This window comes from Physcomitrium patens, chromosome 8 (assembly GCF_059467195.1).
Source record: "Physcomitrium patens ecotype Gransden chromosome 8, ASM5946719v1, whole genome shotgun sequence".
NCBI lineage: Eukaryota > Viridiplantae > Streptophyta > Bryopsida > Funariales > Funariaceae > Physcomitrium > Physcomitrium patens.
This window is the reverse complement of record NC_143417.1, coordinates 3,676,824-3,699,369: the sequence shown is the minus strand read 5'-3', so window position 1 is coordinate 3,699,369 and position 22,546 is coordinate 3,676,824. Positions and strand designations below refer to the sequence as shown.

The window sequence follows — 22,546 nt, the reverse complement described above, 5'->3', positions numbered from 1 at the left end:
GCTCAAGAATCCTACAAGGTATCTGCAAATAGATTTCGAAATCAAGCACCTACTTTCAAAATTGGAGATAAAGCATGGCTTCTTCGACGGAATATCAAGACCAAGCGACCATGTGATAAGTTGGACTATCAAAGATTGGGACCATTTATCATCCAGAAGCAAATCAATCCAGTGGCGTACCGTCTCGAATTACTGGCTTCTATGAAGGTACATCCAGTCTTTTATGTTTCTTTGTTGGAGCCTTATCGAGAGTCGTCTTTTCCTAGAAGAGTGCAATGTTCGCCACCTAGTATTGAGATCGAGAACCACGAGGAATACGAGGTTGAAAAGGTACTGGATTCACGGCAAAGGTGGGACAAGTTGGAGTATCTTGTTCATTGGTGTGGCTACAACATTAATGAGCGAACATGGGAGCCAGCTGAAAATCTCGCCAATGCGCCACAAAAGATACAGGAGTTTCATCAACAATATCTTCATAAATCTAAGCCGGTTCGACGATAGCTTCCTTCTGAAGCTTGCTCACCCAAGAATATAAGAAAGGGTGAGAGCACTACCAAAATTCGTAGTTGATGTAGTTATTTTCTCCAAGATAAAATAGAATTTTTTCAGTAGCCATAGTTTGGTCTTCTGATATGGATAGCCAAGAGATAAATATTATGCCAATCAGACTATCTCAACCGATTAGCTCACGAAGGCGACCCCGAGATGAAGAACCGCCTACACCAAGACGACGACGGAGGATACTGAGTAACTGATCACTGGTGATTGTATTTGAGTCTGAGCCTGCTTATGATGGTCAGCCAGAAGGCGTGTTTGCAGGACAATTTCACAATGAGAACATGGAAGTTCATGCTTGGTCAGAAGTTGAAGGAGTGGGCCACTACCGTTGGCTTCAAGGGCCGATGAACCACTTGTCTCGTGAACAACAGTTGGAGTTTATAGTAGACGTCATGCAATAGATCTTCATTTTCTTGCGTTGGTACTGATTAACAACAACATTACTTCTCAAAGACCTCGAAGCTAAAAGAGGGGGTGATGTTAGGGACATAGTCCTTAGAACCTTCTAGAGACAAGTTTGTAGAACCTTCTAGAAGCAAGTCTCTGGAACCTTCTAGAAGCTTCTTAGTTGGTAGAAGATGTTAGGGACATAGTCCTTAGAACCTTCTAGAGATAAGTTTCTAGAACCTTTTAGAAGCAAGTCTCTAGAACCTTCTAGAAGCTTCCTAGTTGGTAGAAGTTGCTTGAAAAGCTTCCTAAATAAGAGTATATATTGGAATCGAGGCTGAAGATTTCTTCAGTCTCGACAACACATCTCTTGGAGCTCTAGCTCACGTCTTTGGTGTTGTTCTTGTATTCATCTAATTAATCTAGTTCTTGCCAATTCTTCTTGAACTTCTTATTAGATCTCGAGTGTGAATTTCTGTGTCCGTGACACTATTCCTATGCGTCAACAATATAAATATCTTATTTATACCATGTTACACTCACAATGCACAAGTCATCTTACCATGACCTATCTTCAATCATTTATTTCAATTTTCTATCTATCATGGCAAAATTTGCATGGCATGCAAACATCAATATAAGAAAAGGAGGTGAAATGTGCCAAAAAGTGCCAAGAAAGGTAGTGCCAAATTTTGCACATCATACAATTTTGGCCCCAAATGCTACTTAAAAAAGAAGAGTGGTGATATGTTATCATATTCAAGGATTGGTTTGATATTATCACAAAAATGAGGAGTAGATGTATAAAAAATATATGAATATTCTTGATAATTCAGCATATTTTGAGGGCTATATTTGATATTTTTTTAAGAATATAATTACATTATGCTAAACAAATATAAATCCATTTAAATAAATTAAACAAGTTAGCCAATAATTTGTCTTAATTCTTACAACACCATACATTCTAAATATATGTATGTGCTAATATATATATATATATATATATGTATATAATTTTTACTTTGAAAAATCAAATTTAAAATAATTTTAAAGAAAAAGAAAAAGAACCCTATTCCATTTTCAAGCATTGTGAGTGCTTCAGGAGGCGGGACTCACAACATTGGGACGTTTTGAGTCAAAAAAATAAACACTCACACACCAATTACACTTTAACCTAAAATCACACAAACATGTTCACAAGTTCTTCACCTACACGACAATTATAATACAACGAGAATGGCAGTAAAACCGCAACCAACACAAACAAATAGTCCAGCAACAGGGACGATGTTGAGCATGGCAGCTTTGAAAAACTTCCTGTGATGATGCGAAAATGAAAAAAAAACAAAAACAAAAACAAACAAACAAAGATATAAGATTTAGGGTTTGGGTGTGAGGGGTTTGGGGTGGGAGGGCAACGAGCACGCGGCATTCGATGTGCTCGGCCACTGCGGCCTCATGCTAGCGTGAATCCTACCATAAAATAAAACCAAACAATCTAGTCGAGATCGTCGTGGACCGCTTGGTTTATGCGCCGTGCCCCAGTAATTGTACAGTAGCGGACGAGGAGCACTGAAATGGCGCTACAGTGCCGAATGTGGCCAAAGCTATAGTCGATCTTCACGTGGAATCATAACTCTAAAAACAGGAAAGAGAACCCACACCTCCGTAGGATTATGGAGGAACTGGCCGGGGGGGGGGGGGGGGGATCAATGGCGTGCATGTTCGCGTGGTCCAGGCTAGAAACAGGGGAATGTGGCAGGAATCATTGGATGAGCAGCCTTAATTTGAAGAATTCCCAGGTTGCAAATTTGCCACACTCATGTTGAGCCCCACATTACGAGCAGCCAGCTACCGCGGTTATCTTCTAGCTCAACCTCTGTTAATGGGCATCTGCTTTATTTACCCTTCATAATTCAGTGTCGTTTTTTTTTGGAAGGAAAAGGAAAATGATGGTTCGATAAATAGACAATTTGCTGCATCCACTGGGCTGGTCTGGGTTCAGCCTTCCCAGCGAGCTCGCTTCTGCAAAAAAGCTTGCTGTTCCTAGACATCGCTCACTTCGCTTTTATTTGTGTTTTTATTATCAGCATGACTTCCGTGGAAACAACGGTAAAATGAGAGACAGGACCAGGACGGAGAGCGACCCATTCGGTGGTGAAATGTTCACACAACACAGTAAATTCACAGGCAGGGGATACAACAACGACGTTGCACCACCCTGCTAATAAATCCCCCTTGTTACGCTAATTTCAATAATCCTCCCTTTTTTCTACCGCTTTCGTAAAAACAGACCACCCCTCTTTTGAATTTGAAAATGTCGCACAGCAGAAGCGTCATTCCTCTCCTCACAAACCCCTACCGTAAAACTTAGCCAAAAGATTGAGCTTTGTCCCGAGGTTTGTCTATGCCAGAGTACGTCTCAAGAATGGGGTCAGATCTGGGTGCTCGGAAGTGTGCACGGTGGGGAAGGGTTTCGAGGTTTTTTTCTGTCGGAGCAGGGAGCTCGAGAGCTTCATGACCGAGACTGGTGTTGTTGCCAAAGGCCGACTGTTGTTGCTTGCTTGTCCAGATACAGATGAGGAGCAGAGATCGAGGACTGTTAGGGGGAGTTGTGAGTATGAGGGCGGCTTGCGCTGGTGGGACATGTCCTTGCATGTGGATTTGTGTGTTCTTTGGTGTTCTTTTGTGGGGTCCTCTGGCAGTGAATTTCACATAACCTCGTTTTCTCGAATTTTTGGGGGTATCACTGGAGTGTAACTGCGGGAGTTTGGGTAGTCTAGGTGTGGGGAAGTGCAGGACCGATGACGTTGAGGGTCGCTGCGTAGGAATTTAGGATTCTCTTCAATTTGCTGAGTTTGGCTTAATGATATCTTGGTTTGAGGATGTCTAATTCGGTTTGTCGTAGAGGATCATTTTGGGGAGTGCCTACGCGTATTTCAAACGTTGAGCTTGTGTAGTACACTAGATACAGTTTTAGTGGTACTTGAAGTTAAATGCGCGGAGGTAGTCGGAGCGAGAGAGAAAGAGAGAGATCCGGAGTTTCGCTGATGTTCACAGCCATTTTCAACAGCCGTGTCCTTAGTTTGGTTACTTTTTTGGAAGGTTTAAATCATTTGGGGAAAAGCCAGGTCTTGGATTTGCAGGAGCTCTGTGTTCTTGTGGCAGCTACGACTTTGGAGGATTGCGTTTATGCGTGTGGCGCTTTTTTTCTTCCATGAGACAAGACCAAGGTTAGATTTCAAAAGTGCTAGACGCGCTTGATTCACTTATTAACTGAACAAGAACGTGAGACAAAGATTTTTTTCATGCTCTTGGCGCTAGTCATGAGGAACAGGTTGGAGCTGCCAAAGATACCGTTAGAAGTTTTGGTACATCCGAGTTGCGCGTACCTCTCCGTTCTGAAAGTGCTCATACGATTCCCTTCATGGGATAGTTCCTCGCTTAAGAAAATCAATAGGGCTTTGGGTGATCGGCACAATTGGGAAGTACGAGGTTTTAATGAGGTGGATACGGCCTCAGTTCATATTATTAATAAGTATGCGTTTGATAATCCTCCCCTTCAATTCCCTTCTGTAATCTGCAACTCACTTGTTCATTCTATTTCGGATTGATTTCCCATACGAACTTTTAAAACCGTATTCTTATTCCCTTTTCTTTGGCTCAGAATTAGGTCGGACAAATATTTGTGTGGCATATTGAGGCAGAGTTAGGCTGTAGCAATTGGTCGACGGTTATGATATATAACTGGCTATCATTCATACAATTGCGTTCTGTTCCAAACCAGACCTTCTTTCGGGTTTCTCGCGTCAACCAATTGGAGATTTACAAGAGTTGTCCTATTGTCAAACTAGGTTGCCGTCCGAAACATGCTATTTGATAATTCGCGTTCTATTGTTCACTGTGATCCTGCTCTCTGTTCAGCTTAACTTTTGAATTTAGGCTAGATTTAAGGAATTCAATTTTGTCTGAATCTTTCCATCGTAATTTTATCAATGTAGTAGGTTCACATCCTTGAAGCAGTGATCTTTTAAACTCAGTTTGTAATGTCATTAGTGGCCTGCAGCAGGGCTCATGGTCAAGCCTGCATGCTATCATTACTCCTGTAAATCTTGTATTGAAAGCCACCCGTTGTTGATTGGCACAAGGTTCTGAGTACATTGTCATTGGGGTGATACTTGCATTTGGTGCTGTGTTACCGCGCTTTGGTCATTCTGCTGAATCTCGAGTACGAACTTGAAATACTGTCTCTCAAAACTCAGCTTATTTCCTATGTTCTGTCTTTCATATTTGATAATTCTGCAGAGGACTGTCAAGGATGCTAAAAGTTTTCGTTGTTTTCGGTAATCTGGTGAATAGTATAAAGCATTTTTGTCTTGGGGCGTGGCGTGAGGGTATTTTCTGCGTTTACCTGAGTTCAACTTCTTGCATCTAGTACAGAGGTGCCCACGTATTCATCTCTGAACCCTCTTGGTTGTGTTGTCATCTATAGCAGGGTTCAGCAGGTCAAGTGAATGGCAGGAACTGCAGCCTCCTCGCCCCCCGCTTCTGGATCAGCTCCTAGTGCTACTTCACCCTCTTCTAATGGTTCCTTATCGATCGGAGTGATCATTGGGATCTCTATTGGAGTTTTCATAGGAGTAATTATAGCCTCCTGCGTAGTGTTGTGCCTTGGATGTCGGAGGAAACGACTAAAGAAAAGAGGGAGCTCACGCCGGGGCTTTGTATTGCCGATACGCGTCAATGGCGTTAATTCTAGCACTATCATGTCTGATTCCGTTTCCTCTCCTCCAGCTAATGTTGCTAGCAAGGGTAACTCTTGGTGGGGAGGCCAGGAAAAACAGCTTATTCCATCCTCACTGGGGGTAACAAAGTTCACTTACAAGTAAGATTTCATTTGCTTAGAGAGATGAAAGAACGATTACAGTGAGCTTTTTTGTCAATAAAATGTGGAACGCATATGTTTTTTTCGTTTTGCAGTTTTCTAGCTTGCCCCTCAGTCAAATTTACTTTGAAAATTCCTTCGTCGTATGTATCTTGAAACTGTACATAATGCTGTCATACTTCGCTCCTTCAACTCCTACATGAATCTGCTTGCTTGCAGGGAGCTTCACAAGGCGACATCGAACTTCACTGCCCTCGTAGGACAAGGCGCGTTTGGTCCAGTTTATAAAGCTGTGCTGCAGTCCACTGGAACTACTCTCGCGGTCAAAGTTTTGGCTGAACAGTCAAAACAAGGGGATAAAGAATTTCAGAACGAGGTGCGTGACGCTACTTCATTGGTCTTGTCGGCACTTTCAGAGATTGTCATAGTGTGTTTACTCTTAAGAGTTGTTAGCAGGGCTGCAGACAACGTGAACCCAGCGTGCTGACATTTTACTCCAAGTACTTGTTGGACTTAATTTGAACTAGGGAATCCTTAACAAGTTACGACCATCACAGTGGGCTTTACTTCTTCTTTCCTCATTATCTTGATTCGATTGAGTATTTGGAGGATATGGCGTAAGTACGTTATCGATTAGCCTATAATTTTTATGCAAATGTTTTTGTTTAGGTGATGCTTCTTGGACGGTTGCATCATCGCAATTTAGTTAACTTGGTGGGGTATTGTGAAGAAAAGAATCAGAGGATATTAGTGTATGAATACATGCATAACGGCAGTCTTCAGCAAAAGCTACTTGGTAAGTTTCTTCACTAAGCAACGTGGGATCACTTGCCCTTGTTGTACATGCAACTGAGCTCGTTTTATATCTGTTTTCCTAGGTTATGTAGTTAGTAGTTGAACGAACAATGTCTGTCCCAGGTATGGAGAAAGTGAAAGGATAAATGTTTGTGATCTTTAGTATCAGCGTTTTGTAATCATACGATTGAGAACTTGAGCAGTACTAAAGCCAAATTTGGATACGTCAGCGTTGAGTGAAAAACTTTATGCATTGTGAATCATGTGCTAAATCTGACATTAAGAGGGCATTTCAGATCAGAACAGTGAACCTTTGAGTTGGGACCAACGGGTGCTTATAGCTCAAGACATTTCTAGAGGGCTCGAATATCTTCATGAAGGAGTGAGTATGTCTCACCTTTTTTTCAACTTGTTTAAATAGCCAATAGAATGTATGTTCAGCGATTTATTTTCCCATGTATATAGTTGGATTCACATGCATTCTGAATCTAGTGCTGTAGAAAATTGCTTGACATTTCACTATCTCGGGGCATTGGCAGGCCACTCCACCTGTTGTTCATCGCGATATCAAATCTGCAAATATTCTGTTGGACGCGACCATGACTGCTAGGGTACGACTTAAATCAAATCTATTTTTTTCTTCTTTCATTTCTTCCTCTTTGTCGTGGTTCCCCACTTACATGTTTATTTCAATTTATTTCTTACTTAATGATAATTTTGAAGTCTGTTGCTGTGGACTACCAATTAGTTGAGTTCAGAAATGGGCACTATAGTTCGAGCTTAAGTCGAATGATGACTGCAGGTTGCAGACTTTGGACTTTCAAAGGCGACAGACTCACCGAATATAGTTTCAGGCGTGAAGGGAACATTTGGATATGTTGACCCTGAGTACATGTCTACAAACTCCTTCACTGAAAAGAGTGATGTGTATAGCTTTGGCGTTCTTCTTTTTGAGCTAATCACTGCTCGTAACCCCCAACAAGGGTTACTGGACTACGTACACCTAGTATTGGCCTCACTCAACCTCAAGTTCTCATCGTGATGTATTGTAGACGTCCACCTGAAGAATCTTAATAGAAAAGAGCTCTGGTTCTAGACATTAATCACTGATTAAAATTCTTATCTTTTCTTTTCAATTGAGGAAGATGTGAAATGTTCGTGCAGGCAGCAATGGGTATGGAAACCAAGGAGGATTGGGCAGAAATAATGGATTCACGAATGAGTGGAAATTGTAATCTTGAAGAACTGGGTGACATGGCAAACATAGCTTACAAATGCGTTGGACCCATGGGGGCACGGAGACCAAAAATGCGTGCTGTAGCACAAAATTTATGTAATCTCGGCAAAAGGCGTTCTAAGGAGCAGGTAATCATGCCCGTGATGAAGCAAGATCTACCGCCTGCTAGATCCTTGCCTGTTGGGGAAAGGAGTAAACCAGTGAGGTCCAAAAAGGATGCAGGTATCCCACCCCTTTCTCCCCCCAGGGGTTATAACCAATATGATCCAGGATCTGATATGGTTTAAGAAGCCAATTTTGGAGCATGTGCTGTTTAATGTAAGCGGCTTTTTCCACGAAGGAATGTAATTTAGTAGCGTGCACAACGTGCACCACGCAAAGGAAACTTTTGATGAGCATTGAGATTATATAAATATTTAACTGTACATGTCAGGATCTGCACATCTCAGCATCAGTGCTTATTCCATCTATGTTCTATTCTGTAGAAATAGTCCATTTCTGCTTGTATTTATGGGAAGCTGTCCTGGAGATAGGTAGGAAGGCCTTTCAGTACTTGCTGGCCGGATGCCTTCGAAAGAGATGTCACATTTTCTAAGTCCATTGATGTAACAATTTACGTCAACGTTCTGCTCATTCTTAAATCTTCTCCTATATACTTGTTACTTGCCCTGATTCTTAAGTCAGCTGTTGTGTTGGTTATATTGTTCTTTGAAAAAATCTCTCAAGTAGGTGGCCTGCCTATCTGCCCTGTTGCTCAAATACGAAAATCCCTAGTTCAGTTCGCTCTGCTCATTCAATGCAAGCTATCTCCATGGTCCGAGTCCATATACGGTGGTGTTCGGACTTTATACACGTAGAGATAATCTTCTGGTACTTTCTACGACTCCTTATGAAGCTGAGATGGTTTTTGAAGTTGACTCAAACTGTATTCCCCATCATTTATGAATAGCCCATGTCATACACTTAATAGAACTAAATGATGGTTGTAAGTTCTACAACTTAACTGTTGAACCGAACATGAGCTACATTGGAGTGCAACGTAGTAATGTATTGTTATTTTTCAAGTGGTTTCTCTGATTTGAAATCTTCTGTTTAGCATGGGCTGATATGAAATTCTTGTATAAGTTTTCTCAATCATCCAAAAAAACTTCTTTACATTATTGAACTTTTGTGTGGCTAGGGTGAAATTATTGTGCTACAACTAATCATATTTGTAATAACCTTATACTTTGTAAAAGACATGGTAATAATCATGCCATCTTTTGTTTTGAATATGTTACAAGATCTAAACAAACCATACATTTTTGGAAAAATATCACATATATCCTTGAAATACGTTGAAGTTTCTAGAATACCCTTATATTCTTGATATTTGCAAATCTACTTGTTACTTTTGTGATAATATCAAATCTCCTCTTGAACTCGATAAAGTATTACAACTATTTTTTTTTAAGTGCAAATAGGACCCAACCTTTGTGCTATGGAGAAATTGGCGATTTCTCTTTGGCATAAGGAATTGATGTTCAGCAACACTGGCTATGCCAAGCTAGAATGATTGCTTTTCTCAAGATGATGGAAAGAAGAGCAATAGCACAATTAAGAACTTATGATGCCTTTTTCAAAGAAGGCCTTGGATTTAGAGATCTCATAAATGCAAAAAGACACTAAAAGCACCATCAACTAACACAAAGTAGAGGAGAATCAAGAATTAGCAACAATTGTTGAATTAATGTTTAATGGATTGCAGACCAATTTTGTAGCAAGACTATGCTACAAAATTTAAGTTTGGCAAGATCAAGGTATCACAGACATACTACCACAGATATACATACTTACTCTAGTAATTATCTATATGATTAGATAGAAGTAAGTAAAAGTAGATAAAAATAGATTAATTTCATAATATCTTCTAGATCCAATTTTGACTTTACACATATTTATTAGCTGACTTTTAGATTAGAAACTTGGTTAACAAGTTGCCATGTGTCACATGTGCAAATAGCTTGTGGAACAAACTAATTATGTGGCAGACACATAGAAAACTTACCTTACAAGTTAAGACATGTGGCTTGCAAAGTCAACATATGTTGGAGGTCCCATAGAATGTCACCATGTAACTCCTAGGTGGATAGTATATGTAGAGGCAAGAATGAAGCCTTCTTCACTCTTGTCAATTTTTTTCTTGCTTTAGTTTAGATTCAAGAGTCTTTAGTTTTCTTGTCTTTTTGCAATAGTCATTCCAATTTCCTTTTAATATACATATTTTTTTACTTCTATTTTGTCATACTTCTTTGAGAAAAGTCTCACTTGTTTATTTGATTCCATCAAGTTCTTGTTCTTGATACAAGAAGAGGGAATCAAAAAAAAATTGTGCATGTAGTAGGAGCTCTTACAACCCAATTGACATGCCACAAGGAGCAAGAGATTGGAGACTAGGGCTAGTTCATTTATTTTGAGTAGGTTTGAGTGGCTTGAGGTTGGTTGATGTTTTGGGCATGAATCATCTTTCAAGTTCTTTTTGTAATAGGGAAAATAACATCAAACTTATGGATGACAATCAAAGTGAACAATCCATAAATAAGTGCTACTATGTTGATTGGCTTCTACACAAGTATGTTCATTAGTAGTAGAATTTTTGTCTTGATAAGGTTGTAGTTTAGTGTCTAATTTGGCTTGCAAGCCTTAACAAACTTCTTTATCAATTGATAGATTTTTATTATTTTAATCTTCAAAGTTATTCTTTGATTCAACACGTACATGAAGAATTCTTAGGAAGATAAGTTAATATGGCCAATGTTGCCAAACAATAGTTCCTATTGGTACAGAGGGCTTGCAAATTTCTCCACATCATGCAAATTAGGCCTCAATTGTCTTTAAAAAAGAATAGTTGTAAAAACTTATTAGGTTAAAGGATACATTTGATATTATTACAAAAGTGAGGGATAGATTTGCTATCATTAAGAATAGATGGATTTTCTTATTATTTCAATATATTTTAGGAATATATATTATATTTTTCCTATATTTTTGCATCAATCTCCATCGACATTTTTTTATCACATCACAATTCATGTATATGATTCAATTAACTAAAAATTACAAGAATTTAAGTCTTCAAATTAAATGGTAAAAAAAGAAATAAGTAAAATAATAGAAATATATTATTTTAATGTCTTGTTAAGATTATTGACAAGATATTTATGATATGACTATTGTAGCTTAAGATGCTTATAAAATAAAAATTTATAGTTTAAAAAATATATTAATTTTATTAAATATTTAATAAGATTTATTTTTATTCATTTGTAAGTAATATTAAAGAAGAATTTCTTTAGTTTCTTTTTTTTTTGACTAATTAAACTTGTAAGCTTTGTTTTCTATTTGATTTTCTTTTTCTCTTTTTTATAAAATCAAGATTAAAATAAGATTATAAAACCACTAGGTGGACAACTCCCTTTTATTATATAGACACTCCCACACCACACTCTCTTGTATACATACAACAATATTATTTGTATATGAATTTTTTAATGATTATATTTTTACTATTGAAAAGGATTATAATAAAATAAATAAAAAATAAATTGATGTAATTATTTTATGTAGAAATTATTGATATCATATAACAAAATTTAGATGTATGTTCAATATTTAAAAAATTTAAAATTTAAAATGAAAAGAAATTATGCAATTATTTTTTATAAAATATTACAATAGTTATTGAGAGTATTTCAACAATTATATTGAGAAGAAAATTCTTAATAAATTAAAGAAATCACAAGAGAATGTCCATCCAGTAAAAAAAGAATGTTCACCTAACATTTCATTAAAATCACAGTATTAAAATTAAAACAAAGTAAAACAAAGAATCAAAAAAATGATTGTTTATGAGATATTTAATTGTTAAAAAATACTGTGAATATGCAGTAATGATTGTAATAACATGTAAAATAATAAGAGCTATTTAATAAATTTAGAGTAGACTTATTGGAATACATACACAAACTTGTAATGAGATTATCTTGCATCATCTTATTTAAAAGAATTAAGAAAATATTTTCATATTATAATATAATAAAATATAAAATATAAATTTAATAAATAATAATTTTAATTCTCCATGATTAAAAAAAAATCTAAGTACATAATTTAATATAAGAAACTATTACATCCTATAGAATGAATCTTCTTGATTTCTATTTTCATCCAACTACTAAAACATATTAGACTCACATTAATAAATATTATTACATAATTTTTTTCTATAATTATCAATACTATTTAATTTGATAAAAATATACTTTATTTAAATTAAAAATACATAATAGAAACTATTTTATTTATGATAGCAACTACAATATATATATATATATATATATATATATATACATATACATATACATAAACATATTTTTTTGAATAAATAACTTGATTATTAATTAAATATCAATAAAATATTCAAAAATATCTTTATTTATAATTACTGAAATATTCAAAAATAAATACGTAAAGATAGTTTATATTTTTATAGTAAACTAAACATAAGTTAATAATAATAATACTATCGAAGTTGTTTAGATTAATTTTCTATTTGGATATGGATATACTAAAATAATTTTAATATATTTTAATAATTTTTTTTAAATCTATAATTCTATTAAATTATAAAGTAAAATAGAAACCTTTCTTAGAAGATGAGTTTCGTATGTATTTTTTAAAAATTACAATAAATAATAGCTGAATAATTATTTTAAATAGGTTATTAAATATTCTTATTTTTTAAATAAATTTATGTATATATCATAAATATTTATATAAATATTTATTAAAGATATAATTACCTTATAGTGAAGTAATAAATTTATTTATTTTTTTAATTTATATATAGTTTAAAATAAATATTATCAACAGAAGTTATAATCTTATTTGTCTTGATATTTAATTATTTTCTATAATCTAAAAATATCTCAATTTATAAAAAAATGTAATCTCTCAATAGTTTATTCTAATCAAGTTTTGTTACTGATTTGATTCTTAATTGTAGTCATAGTTAAAGAATAACGTCTTGATTATATAAAGATTAGATTAATATATATATATATATATATATATACATATATTTTTTCTTATTTTTAAATTAATATTTATTTCAAAATTAATATTGTGAAAGTTTTTAAAATGCAAACTTAAAATTAACCACATAATGCTCATTGATTATAATTTTTACTTAAATTAAAATCAGGTGTTAATTCATTAACCTTTGTTCACACCAAAAAAGAGATATTAAAGATATCAAAAAATCCTCTATCACATGTTTGTTTGAAAAAAACAAACAAACTAACAAACAAAAAAATTAATTTTTTATGTATATATGTATATATATATACACCCCCACATACGCTACGGAAGAGTCCATTCTCCGTCCATCGATGATATTCATTCGATGAAATTCGTCAGTCTATCCATTCAATGAAGTTCTGATAGCGATGAAGTCCTGGTAGTGCAGACTTTGCGGGCTGCAAGGCGAGTCGGCAGGACTACGCCGCCAACCTCGATGCCGCTGCCCAATCACGACTTCGTAGTGCAAATGCACCGGCGAGACCGACGAGGGTTGAAAATCGAAACAAAGCTTTCTGATCTGCATGGAGATTGCCAACAATCCACGGCCACTCAACCGCCCCTCTTCCTCGCACCAGACTTCACCGTATCCCCTCCCCCTCCCCCTCGACGTAGGTAAATCTCTGCCGACTTGTGACCTTCACTCCGTCTTCGTCTCAGACTGCTTGCAAACAGAGCCTTGGTGCATGCAGACATGGATCCTGTTTATAAGTCGGCGAAATTCGACGAGATGGATCATATTTTGTTGCTACGCCTGTCGCTCTGTTTGTGGGTCGAATCGGTTCGAACCTCTTCGAGTATCCTCACAGCAGGCTTGCTTTGCTTCTCAATTCGTGGGAGACAGTTTCTAAGCTTTTACTTCCTCCGAGGAAATAGTTTTTGGTCTCTGTTTCTCAAGAGTGAGGATTGGTGGTCAAGGTGATGGAGGATCGACGAACTGGAACCCAACTGGTACGTTGACTAATGCAGCAGGAGAAGAAGCAGAGCTCCGAGAAGTTGTGCGCTTATTGCTGCTTATTCCCCTTCTTCTCAATAGCGCACATCGAGGGACTGGTGCCAATCTCCGAGGACTTATAGACATGTTTGAATGAGCAGTGGCATTACAAAGCGGAAAAGGGGAATGTAGAGTGCTCTACTGCATGTGTAAAGAACTGCAGGATGACGGTTACAAAGGAAATTAATGCGGAGTCCCGGCAACTGCTCATTGAGAAGAATGTGAGGATTCTTGCAAGCGGCCAAGATTGAGCGGATTTTGATCCTCGGAATTTTGCAGTTAGTGAGATGGGATTATTTCTAGGAATCTTGTAAATAGTGAGATGGGATTCTTCCGCAGCAGCTGTTTTGGCTTAAATATTCAATCCAGTCCCTCTTGCAGAGTATTCGTGATGTGTTTCAATTCTTCGTTTTGGACGTGTGTCTTCTTGTCTTTGTTCAGTTTACTGGAGCACTCTAGTCGCATTGTGGTGCAGAGTTGAGCGAACAGATATTGGGTGACCTGAACATGTTGTGTCGGAGGAAGCTTCCCACAGGAGACGATTCGGAATTTGCTGGTCACTCTTTTTGACCTGGTATACGTGAATAGAAACCGAATTCAAAACTGAGACATTCGTGAAATGAATCTAATTCCGATACATCCGAATGTGTGAGTGAATACGTGATGAGCGGAACATAAAAGCTGCACAATGAGCCTCAAGATATTGCTACTTAACGTGTCTCTCATCTGTACACATCTTTGGTGGAAAATTGAGTACTCTGCTGGCATGGCTTGCCTTGTAGAACAAGTATTGACCAAGTGAGAACATACCAGAGATGACAGGGATAGAGAGGAAGCACAACTTCAACAGAAAGACTTCAGAAGGTGTTCATACTCACCTGCATGTTTCCACCATCTGTTTTGTTAAGGAACTAAAGAGGAACGAAGCTCATACTGCTCGCTTGGACATCCCATACACAACTCATGGATCGCACCAAAGGACTAATAACGTAAACTACAATTTTTAACTTTATGAAAATTTGGAACACAAGACACAATTTGAACCCCAGAATTCTGGGAAAATTTGAGTTTGAACATGCTATATACATGGGACTTTTAATCCAAACTAACTGAAAATTGCACTACGAATCCAATGTCCAGGGTTCAACACGTTCCTCCGCTATCTCCCCAACGTGTTTGCATGGAGTATTTTGCCTGCCCGCCCAATATTCGCAGGGTTACAGAAATGCCACGAAGAGAACTCAGTGAGCTTTAGGAACTTTAATATTACCTTCTGGCACTTCCCGATCCACACTTCTGCAAACGACAAACTAACACATCAGATATACATTTGACACAAGAGCTAAGACGTGCCTCTGCAAATATTCGAAAATTCAGCTCAGGTTGCAGAGTTTGTCCAGATGGAGCAAGAGTGAAGGAACATGAGCTCAGAAGTTATGAAAAAAAGTTGCGCAGAAAAATTTGTCGTTTCCTTTTTGCTGACAATATGTAAAAATTACAGATTTGAAGATATTAACTTCAAACAATTGCAGGCATTGGATTTCAATGTCCCAGGCTAGCATCTGCCGCGACTTCTCTAAGATAGATTGCGCTAGTCAATCAACCATGGATTGAATTGACCTGATGGCAATGAAATTGAAACTACTATACATAATTTAGCCTAGACAAGTGGTAAATGTACAGCTCAGATATTAAAAAAATATCTACAAACTAGGAGCAGAAGTGGAAGTTACAAAATCAGATTATACAAATGTTGTGCTATCCGCCATGAGCCTCGCAACAACAAAAACCAGATAATAGCTGAGACAACTCCCAACAAGAAAACATACACAAAACCACTTCTAGACCCCTTCGCTAATTGCCTTTGAGATGCTCTTCTTTGGCTGCAATGGACACAATTTTGTAGTTTGCAATCTTCGGTGCAAGGTTTCCATGTTCCAGACATCGTCTCTTGGTGTAATTTCCCTCCAGCGTAGTTCATCATAACAGCCTGCACAGTCTTCGCACCATTTTCAGAGCATGAACAGGTAATGGTTAAGGCAGTCACATGTGTATCGGAAGCTGTCACGTAAGTATTAGAGAAGCTGGGTAGCTCAGCAGCTGAGGCTGGAAGAATTGGTGTCAAGAGACTACTTAATCCTGAAGTTAGTTTCCCAGATGCTTTCTGTTTAATGTCTGCAGCTTGAGGGACGGGATCGGAGCCACACGTCTCCCAGTAATTAGAGGAAAACTCTGTAGAAGTAGCTGGATAATCTGACACCGGATCACCTCCAGCGCCCCAAGAAGGAGCAACAATGCCTGCATCTTCCGGATCCACAAAGCTTGAAGAAGACTGCGTACCTTCAACATTCGACCCAAAATCTGCAAAACGGAGAACATCCCATCAATATCCTGGGATGATGCTTTCTCCAATTGAGAGCCTAGCCTACAGGTAGGTTTTCACAATCCGTATTATCTGAAGCTTCCCGTGACATCCACTCAGTTATCAGGAAGGGCTCTTGACGAACAGCAGAAGACACTTACACATCGACCTTGGGGTTCTGATCCACTACCTACCAAAAATTCGGATTAGTAACCTGGATATTCTGAACCAGACCGAGGCAAAAGCTGGCCAACCGTCTGTAGCTGGTCTAAACATATAAATGAACTCCACATAGAGTAAGGTCTTTACTTCTATCACAGTTTCTAGAATATCTAACACGTTGATCTGATCGGCAATAATAGCTTAACCACTTTTAATACCTGCATCTGGTACATAACCAGAACCCTCGCGCGCCAAAGTCACAAGGTCTCCGTCATTTGACCACCCTTCTTCTGCAGATGTGTGAAGACCAGTACTGGATATCGCGCGATCAGCAAAATCCGACAAATTTCTAGAAGACGCACTGGTATGGAGGATCCTTGGGGCTGACAAAGTACTAGAAAACTGCTCCGGCTGGCTTCCAGGACGACACGCCAACAACATTCGTCGAGAAGTCTCACCCTGAGGGTCAAATTGCATCGGCCATTGAACGATCCTTGGAGGTCGCAATTGAATTGCAGAAGCACTGAAGTCGAATCCTTCATACTCACCAACCGAAATATTTGAGCCAGAGACGTCAATATCATCTTCAAGATTGATCAAATCTTTGATCTCCAAAAAGTCGCCATCACCTGAGTAATCCCCAGGACCAGAAAGCAGATCATCCGTATCGTGCACCACATGTTGTGTTGTGCCCATACCAAGACTGCCATCGGCAATGAAACGGTCATTGCCTGACAAGAGCTCGTCCACATTGTTAATTACAAGGTCCTTCCATGTATCGTCCTCGGTAGTAGCCTGAGGCTGCTCAGGTAAAAGATCCTCCCACCTGAATCCATCTTGCACAGACGTGGGGGAGCCGATAGAAACCCCATCTAAATCGCCATTCGCAAGCCTAGGAACATCCGTATCGAATGATTCACTGAACATGAGATCTTCCAGCTCCTGCATGCACTGGAGATAGAGAACCACAACGCTGGATTAAGAACGGAACCTTTAACGATACACAAGAGAGTCCTACGTACACTAACACTAGAAAAGAACAAGTTTGCAAGTTACACGAAGTTTGTGAAGTGTCAGTAATCATGACAACAAAAATGGACAAATCAAATTCTATATGAAACCAATCGCAATTTTTAAAGAAAATCCGCGAACTGGACAGTCGTCTGCAGGAAGAACTACATTACCTACCATGTTATTGAAATACGGAGATTCACATTCATTTCCATAATTCTCCAACTGTGGTGAAAGGCCAGGCTCGACCTTCAGCAGTGGCAGAGGATACTCAACGGCAGGTTGCTCATAAGGCTCAGAAGTCTCTCCTCCATTACCAGAGAGAGGGCTGCTAGGTTCCTCGATAAACGGGGCACCGTATTGCTCCCCGTTCTTTGGACCAGACCCGCTCTTCTTGAAGACACGGGCGAGAACGTAAGGCTCTTGAGGCCCTCTTAAATTCTCATACACTCTATCTTCCATTCTATACTCGTGCATGACCCAATCAGTGCGTTCGCCGCGTGGAGCTCGCCCTGTGTAGTAAACAAGGGTCTTCTTCATACCAGTCGAAATCGCACACTTGACAACCCGGTCCTTGCCGGTAGACTTCCAGTAGCCACGCTGCGTGGCTCGGTTGGTACGGGCACCATTTGGGTACTTCTTGTCCCGAGCACTATAGAAGTACCACTCCTGATCATTGCCTCCAACGCCAGACTTCACTGCAAACAGGTAGCAAGAACGAAAATTGGTTCCACTCCAACATCCAAATAAATTAGAAACTAACTAATAATGTTAAAAAAAAAACGTAGAAATTACATAGATTTGAACCGAAACATACCAGGCAAATCCCATGGCTCGCACTTGTAGAGGTCTACCACAGCGATGGGGTTCATCTCAATCTGCTTCCCATTGATTTTGTATTTCAAGTAATACGCAACAAGCTCTTCATCAGTAGGATGAAAGCGATAACCGGGAGGCAATCGCTGAGCCATAACTCCTCCCACTAACTATCCCCCTTGAAAACCGAAAAAATAAGAAAAACGTCCACGTAAACCGCAAGCTTCGAAGGAGCTGGAGCTTCGACTGACGATTTCTTTGCAATCGAGACAGAAACCGTAAGTCAAGCAGCCCAAACCTCTCCAGAACACGACCAAGCTTACAAACTAGCAACAAACACGGCGTCCGGCAACCCGAAACCCTGGGGAATGGATATGGCACCACACACCGCCAAACGAAACGCGAAAACCACCAAAAGAATCCACATACAGAGAAGTAACGACAAGAAAGAGAAAAGGAGGCGGTGGAGGCAACGAAGTGACTCTCATGGGCAGATTACAAGAGACACAATCGCACCAGATTGCTCAATCTCTCGCTCTCGACCCTCGAAGCTCGAAAAAAAAACCCCCCGTTAAGCGCGCCCGCCGGCACCTTGAAGCTGCGGGAAGGCATCGTTTTTTTTCAGGGGCAGAGCCCAAGTGCCCGTGACGAGACTTGGGCAGGAAGGCAACGCAGCTGCCCCCTCGCGGTACGCACTTTCCCCCACGCGGTCAGTCTGCATTGACTTTCCGCCGCCGCGTTCAGACCCATTGAAATGTAGCTTCCAAGGGGTTGTTGATACCCTGCGCTAATCCGAGTCTCAATAACGGGTATGTGGGTCTGTCTGCACAAGGTTGGCGGTAAAGGGGAATTTGTGATATTTTGACACGTAATTGAACTTATCCATTGCCGGGCATGAGAGCAACTGAAAGAATATTATTGTTGGTGGTGGTACGAGCCTCCTAAAGATTATTATTATTATTACTATTTTATGTCTCTCTATCTTAGTGTGAATGAAAAATGAGTTATGAAATGTACAATGTGGTGTTTGGAACATTTTTATATTTGGATATTTGAAGGAACCATGCAGTATTACAACACATCATATATTTTTATGCAAAAGGTTGTCAAAGAACAACCAATTTCTCACGAATGATTAAATTTGTGAAGTAACGAAACAAATTTCAATTGTTGAAATCTGCAAATTTACAAGTCTGTAAGATTGCTTTTTCAATTTATTTTGTAAATATATCTTTATTTAATTCATCAGAACTACACAGAATGAATAATTCCTGAAAACTTTATTTCAAAACACAATTTGAAGTCTTGCCTGCAACAATAACAAAAAAACTCCGAACAACATAAAAAATTAAAAATCGTGTGAAAGTAAAGTAAACAACTATTCTTTATTTAAAAAAAAAAAAGCCGGATAAAAATTTGATTGTGAATTATTTATTTTTGCATAAAAGATTGATTGCATTACAATCAGTAGTTGTGCACAGTTATATTCTTCATGTATACTATTTAATAATTATTTAAAAAGTGGTGTGTAATATATACATCTAAAATTAAGCTTGTACATTCAAAAACTTTATGGGGGTCAAGAGAAATCAAACAATAAGTTAAAGAGGGTAAGGGCAAAGTTGCACGTTGCATGATACAATCTATACACATGCAAACGAAAAACAAATGGTTCTTCAAGTACTAATATGGAGGAACATGGCATAACTCAATACAGACAAATTGATTGCCCAGGATCACATCCCCCCCCCTCCCCACTTTTTACTTTTTGGGATTTCCTTCAAGTGGACACTCCCTGCGAGGCGCTGCGTCCGAGGCCAACGAGCACAACGGCGATGGACTTTCTCCGTGCAATTGGGGTTCGTGCATCGAAGCAAGATCTGGGAGCTTTCATGGCATTTCGCCTTCCTTGTTGTTGTCGACGCAACCTTACGAAACCCAAAGTTACGGCGCTGAAATTACGTTCATTGCACATGAAGTTGATGGGAGAATAAGTCTATCGTGTGATGAAGCACCGTGACAATGTCTTGTTGCTCGTGCCTGGATGATGTGGATTCAAAGGTATGGCGGATTGGTGCTGGACCTGCCGTGTGCTGCCGTTTCATCTCTTGGGGAAGAGTTTGTGAGGGAATAATACGTGAAAATTAGGATGAATCGAGTGGAGATTGAGGTTGTACGTGGTGTTATGTTGGTTCTTGCGCTCTGAAAGTCGCGTCATTAGAAAGTCGAAGCACCAGGGCGTCCTGTTTTTTTCGAGGGGGGAGGGATTTAAAGTGCAGTTTCGTTTGCGTGGCGTGGCTGGGCTGCGAAGAAGCTGCAGTCGAGTGCGTATTCGAACTCGCGCAAATAGGAAAGAGTGCTGATCACGTGGAAGTGATTCCTCGGGATTACTGGTTGATTTGGTCAGCCCAAACAGTGACTCCATAGTTTCGGGCTCTCAAAGCTTCTGCCCGTCTTGCGTTCAACGACCATAGAGGTGTGTTAATTAGGCTTGCAATTAAAATATAGTGGTCAATGTGCCCCTACCCCCCGCCCCCACCTTCCTTTATGGAACTTGCGCTCCAGATGTTTCTACCAGCTCAAATGTTGGTTTGTGGCTGACAAGCGAGATAACAGCAGAAACTTACGGGTCTCTATCTTGGAACTTGCATCAATCACTGCAATTATTTGCTATTTCATGAGAATTTGAACAGTGTAGATTGCTGAATATTTAAATCGATGTTGATAGCGTGGTGGCCACGCTGTTAAACACTCATAGCTGCTTCGTTTCCAGGAAATGCCTATCATTCCGAGAATAAGGGCTTATTCTTGGTATATAATTCTTGATCCCGGGCCGGCGACAAACTACTGTTTGTTCTGCATGTGGATCACATGATAGCTGCTGCCTACCTGGCAAAAGCAATGTCATTGGGGTACCGAATACATCTATAAATATTTTGAGTTTCTGATTCTTCCTTGTGGTTTCTGCACAGAGGTAATGCTACCCTTGATACGAGTTGATAGGTAAGCAGAAATTTCAACAAAAATACGGTCTCGGTAAAGCTGGCTGCAGATCCAGGACATCGTCTGCAGCTGATGTCTGATTCATCTATAAACGAAAAGTCAGTTCCTTCTAGAAAAAAGTACTTTTTCCCTTCATCGTTAAATGAGTGCTTTGTAGAACCTATACTGTAACTGGTTATTTAAGGAGCAGTGCTGCTTCTCGATGCCGAATCTTTATTGTTTGACGGCTAATCGTGTCGAAGTACTCGAAATTGTTACTACTTGCTGGAGTTGTTCACAAAAAAATGAACAGCATGGATGGTGCTGGTACTGGACATCAGCAAACTTGTCTGATTCTATTGTAATAGAATCTGTATTCTTCGAACCTGGTTTTTGTTCAGAAGAAATTCTTGATCAAGCTGCCGAGGCACATAATGCATTGTTACCACACAAATTTGCCCAGATTTCAGAAGGTTTTAGGAGTAAGACGAAGCTCATCTACGATTGTGGATTGGAAACTACACTGACAATTCAAAAGTGGATGTAATTGAGTGAAGCAAGTGCACTCAAAGTATTGCATTGTGTACTTGAAGTACACAATTGAGAATCATATAATGTTTCCTCAAACAAGTACATGTATTTGATGGTTTAGGTTGAATTTCTTCACAATGTACATTGATTTGTTTAAAGTGTGGTGGTAGATAAATGTGTGGATGGAGTGAAGTTGAAGAAGTCTAATGGTGGTGGATATTGGAAGAATAAAAGAGTCTATGAACATTGTGTTGGAAGAATTCACCACTTTATTGAAGAATATGATGCGAATTTTTGTGACTATTTATAATCCATTGCATAGGCTTAGAACATAGATTATAAAGTTTATTATATATATATATATACATATATATATAAGTAGTATAAATATGACATTTTGAAACTAAAATAAACACATACCTTTATAACTTATCTATTTCATTATTAAAGTATTAAGAAATTTTTACATGTTTATTTAATTAATTAATTTTAAAACTTATAAATAATGGCTAATTTTATAATTTTGAAAACCTCATATCTTCTAAATTATAGATTTCTTAAAGATTTTAAACATATTATTAGAATAAAAAAGAATAGCAAATAAAGAAATATATCAATTTAAAATTTTGAAATGATAAAGTACAAAAAAAAGTCAATAAAAAAAATATCACACCAAAAGCCTTATATATGAAAATTTAAAAAATT

General features: G+C 38.5%; 2 protein-coding genes across 6 annotated transcripts; one reads left to right on the top strand and one right to left on the bottom strand.

Moving 5' to 3' along the window:
• Positions 1–3,049: 3,049 nt before the first annotated feature.
• On the top strand, positions 3,050–8,516 carry LOC112286007 (calcium/calmodulin-regulated receptor-like kinase 1). 5 transcript variants are annotated; one of them, XM_090252357.1, is made up of 10 exons: positions 3,367–4,486; positions 4,736–4,802; positions 5,097–5,176; positions 5,444–5,833; positions 6,053–6,209; positions 6,503–6,629; positions 6,925–7,010; positions 7,168–7,239; positions 7,431–7,634; positions 7,793–8,516. In XM_090252357.1, the coding sequence occupies exons 4-10, from the start codon at positions 5,463–5,465 to the stop codon at positions 8,150–8,152; spliced, it is 1,377 nt and encodes a 458-aa protein (XP_090108483.1). In that variant the 5' UTR covers positions 3,367–4,486; positions 4,736–4,802; positions 5,097–5,176; positions 5,444–5,462; the 3' UTR covers positions 8,153–8,516. The 5 variants fall into 5 exon arrangements, with proteins under 5 accessions (XP_024383252.1, XP_024383251.1, XP_090108483.1 ...); XM_024527484.3 differs by lacking the exons at positions 4,736–4,802; positions 5,097–5,176 and having other exon boundaries at positions 3,050–4,181; XM_024527483.3 differs by lacking the exons at positions 4,736–4,802; positions 5,097–5,176 and having other exon boundaries at positions 3,300–4,181; positions 5,441–5,833.
• A 6,908-nt stretch (positions 8,517–15,424) lies between these two features.
• On the bottom strand, positions 15,425–18,883 carry LOC112285684 (uncharacterized). Its single transcript, XM_024526675.3, has 4 exons — positions 18,330–18,883; positions 17,690–18,210; positions 16,720–17,452; positions 15,425–16,338 (listed from the first exon to the last, which is right to left on the bottom strand). The coding sequence occupies exons 1-4, from the start codon at positions 18,481–18,483 to the stop codon at positions 15,707–15,709; spliced, it is 2,040 nt and encodes a 679-aa protein (XP_024382443.1). The 5' UTR covers positions 18,484–18,883; the 3' UTR covers positions 15,425–15,706.
• Between the last annotated feature and the right edge of the window lie 3,663 nt (positions 18,884–22,546).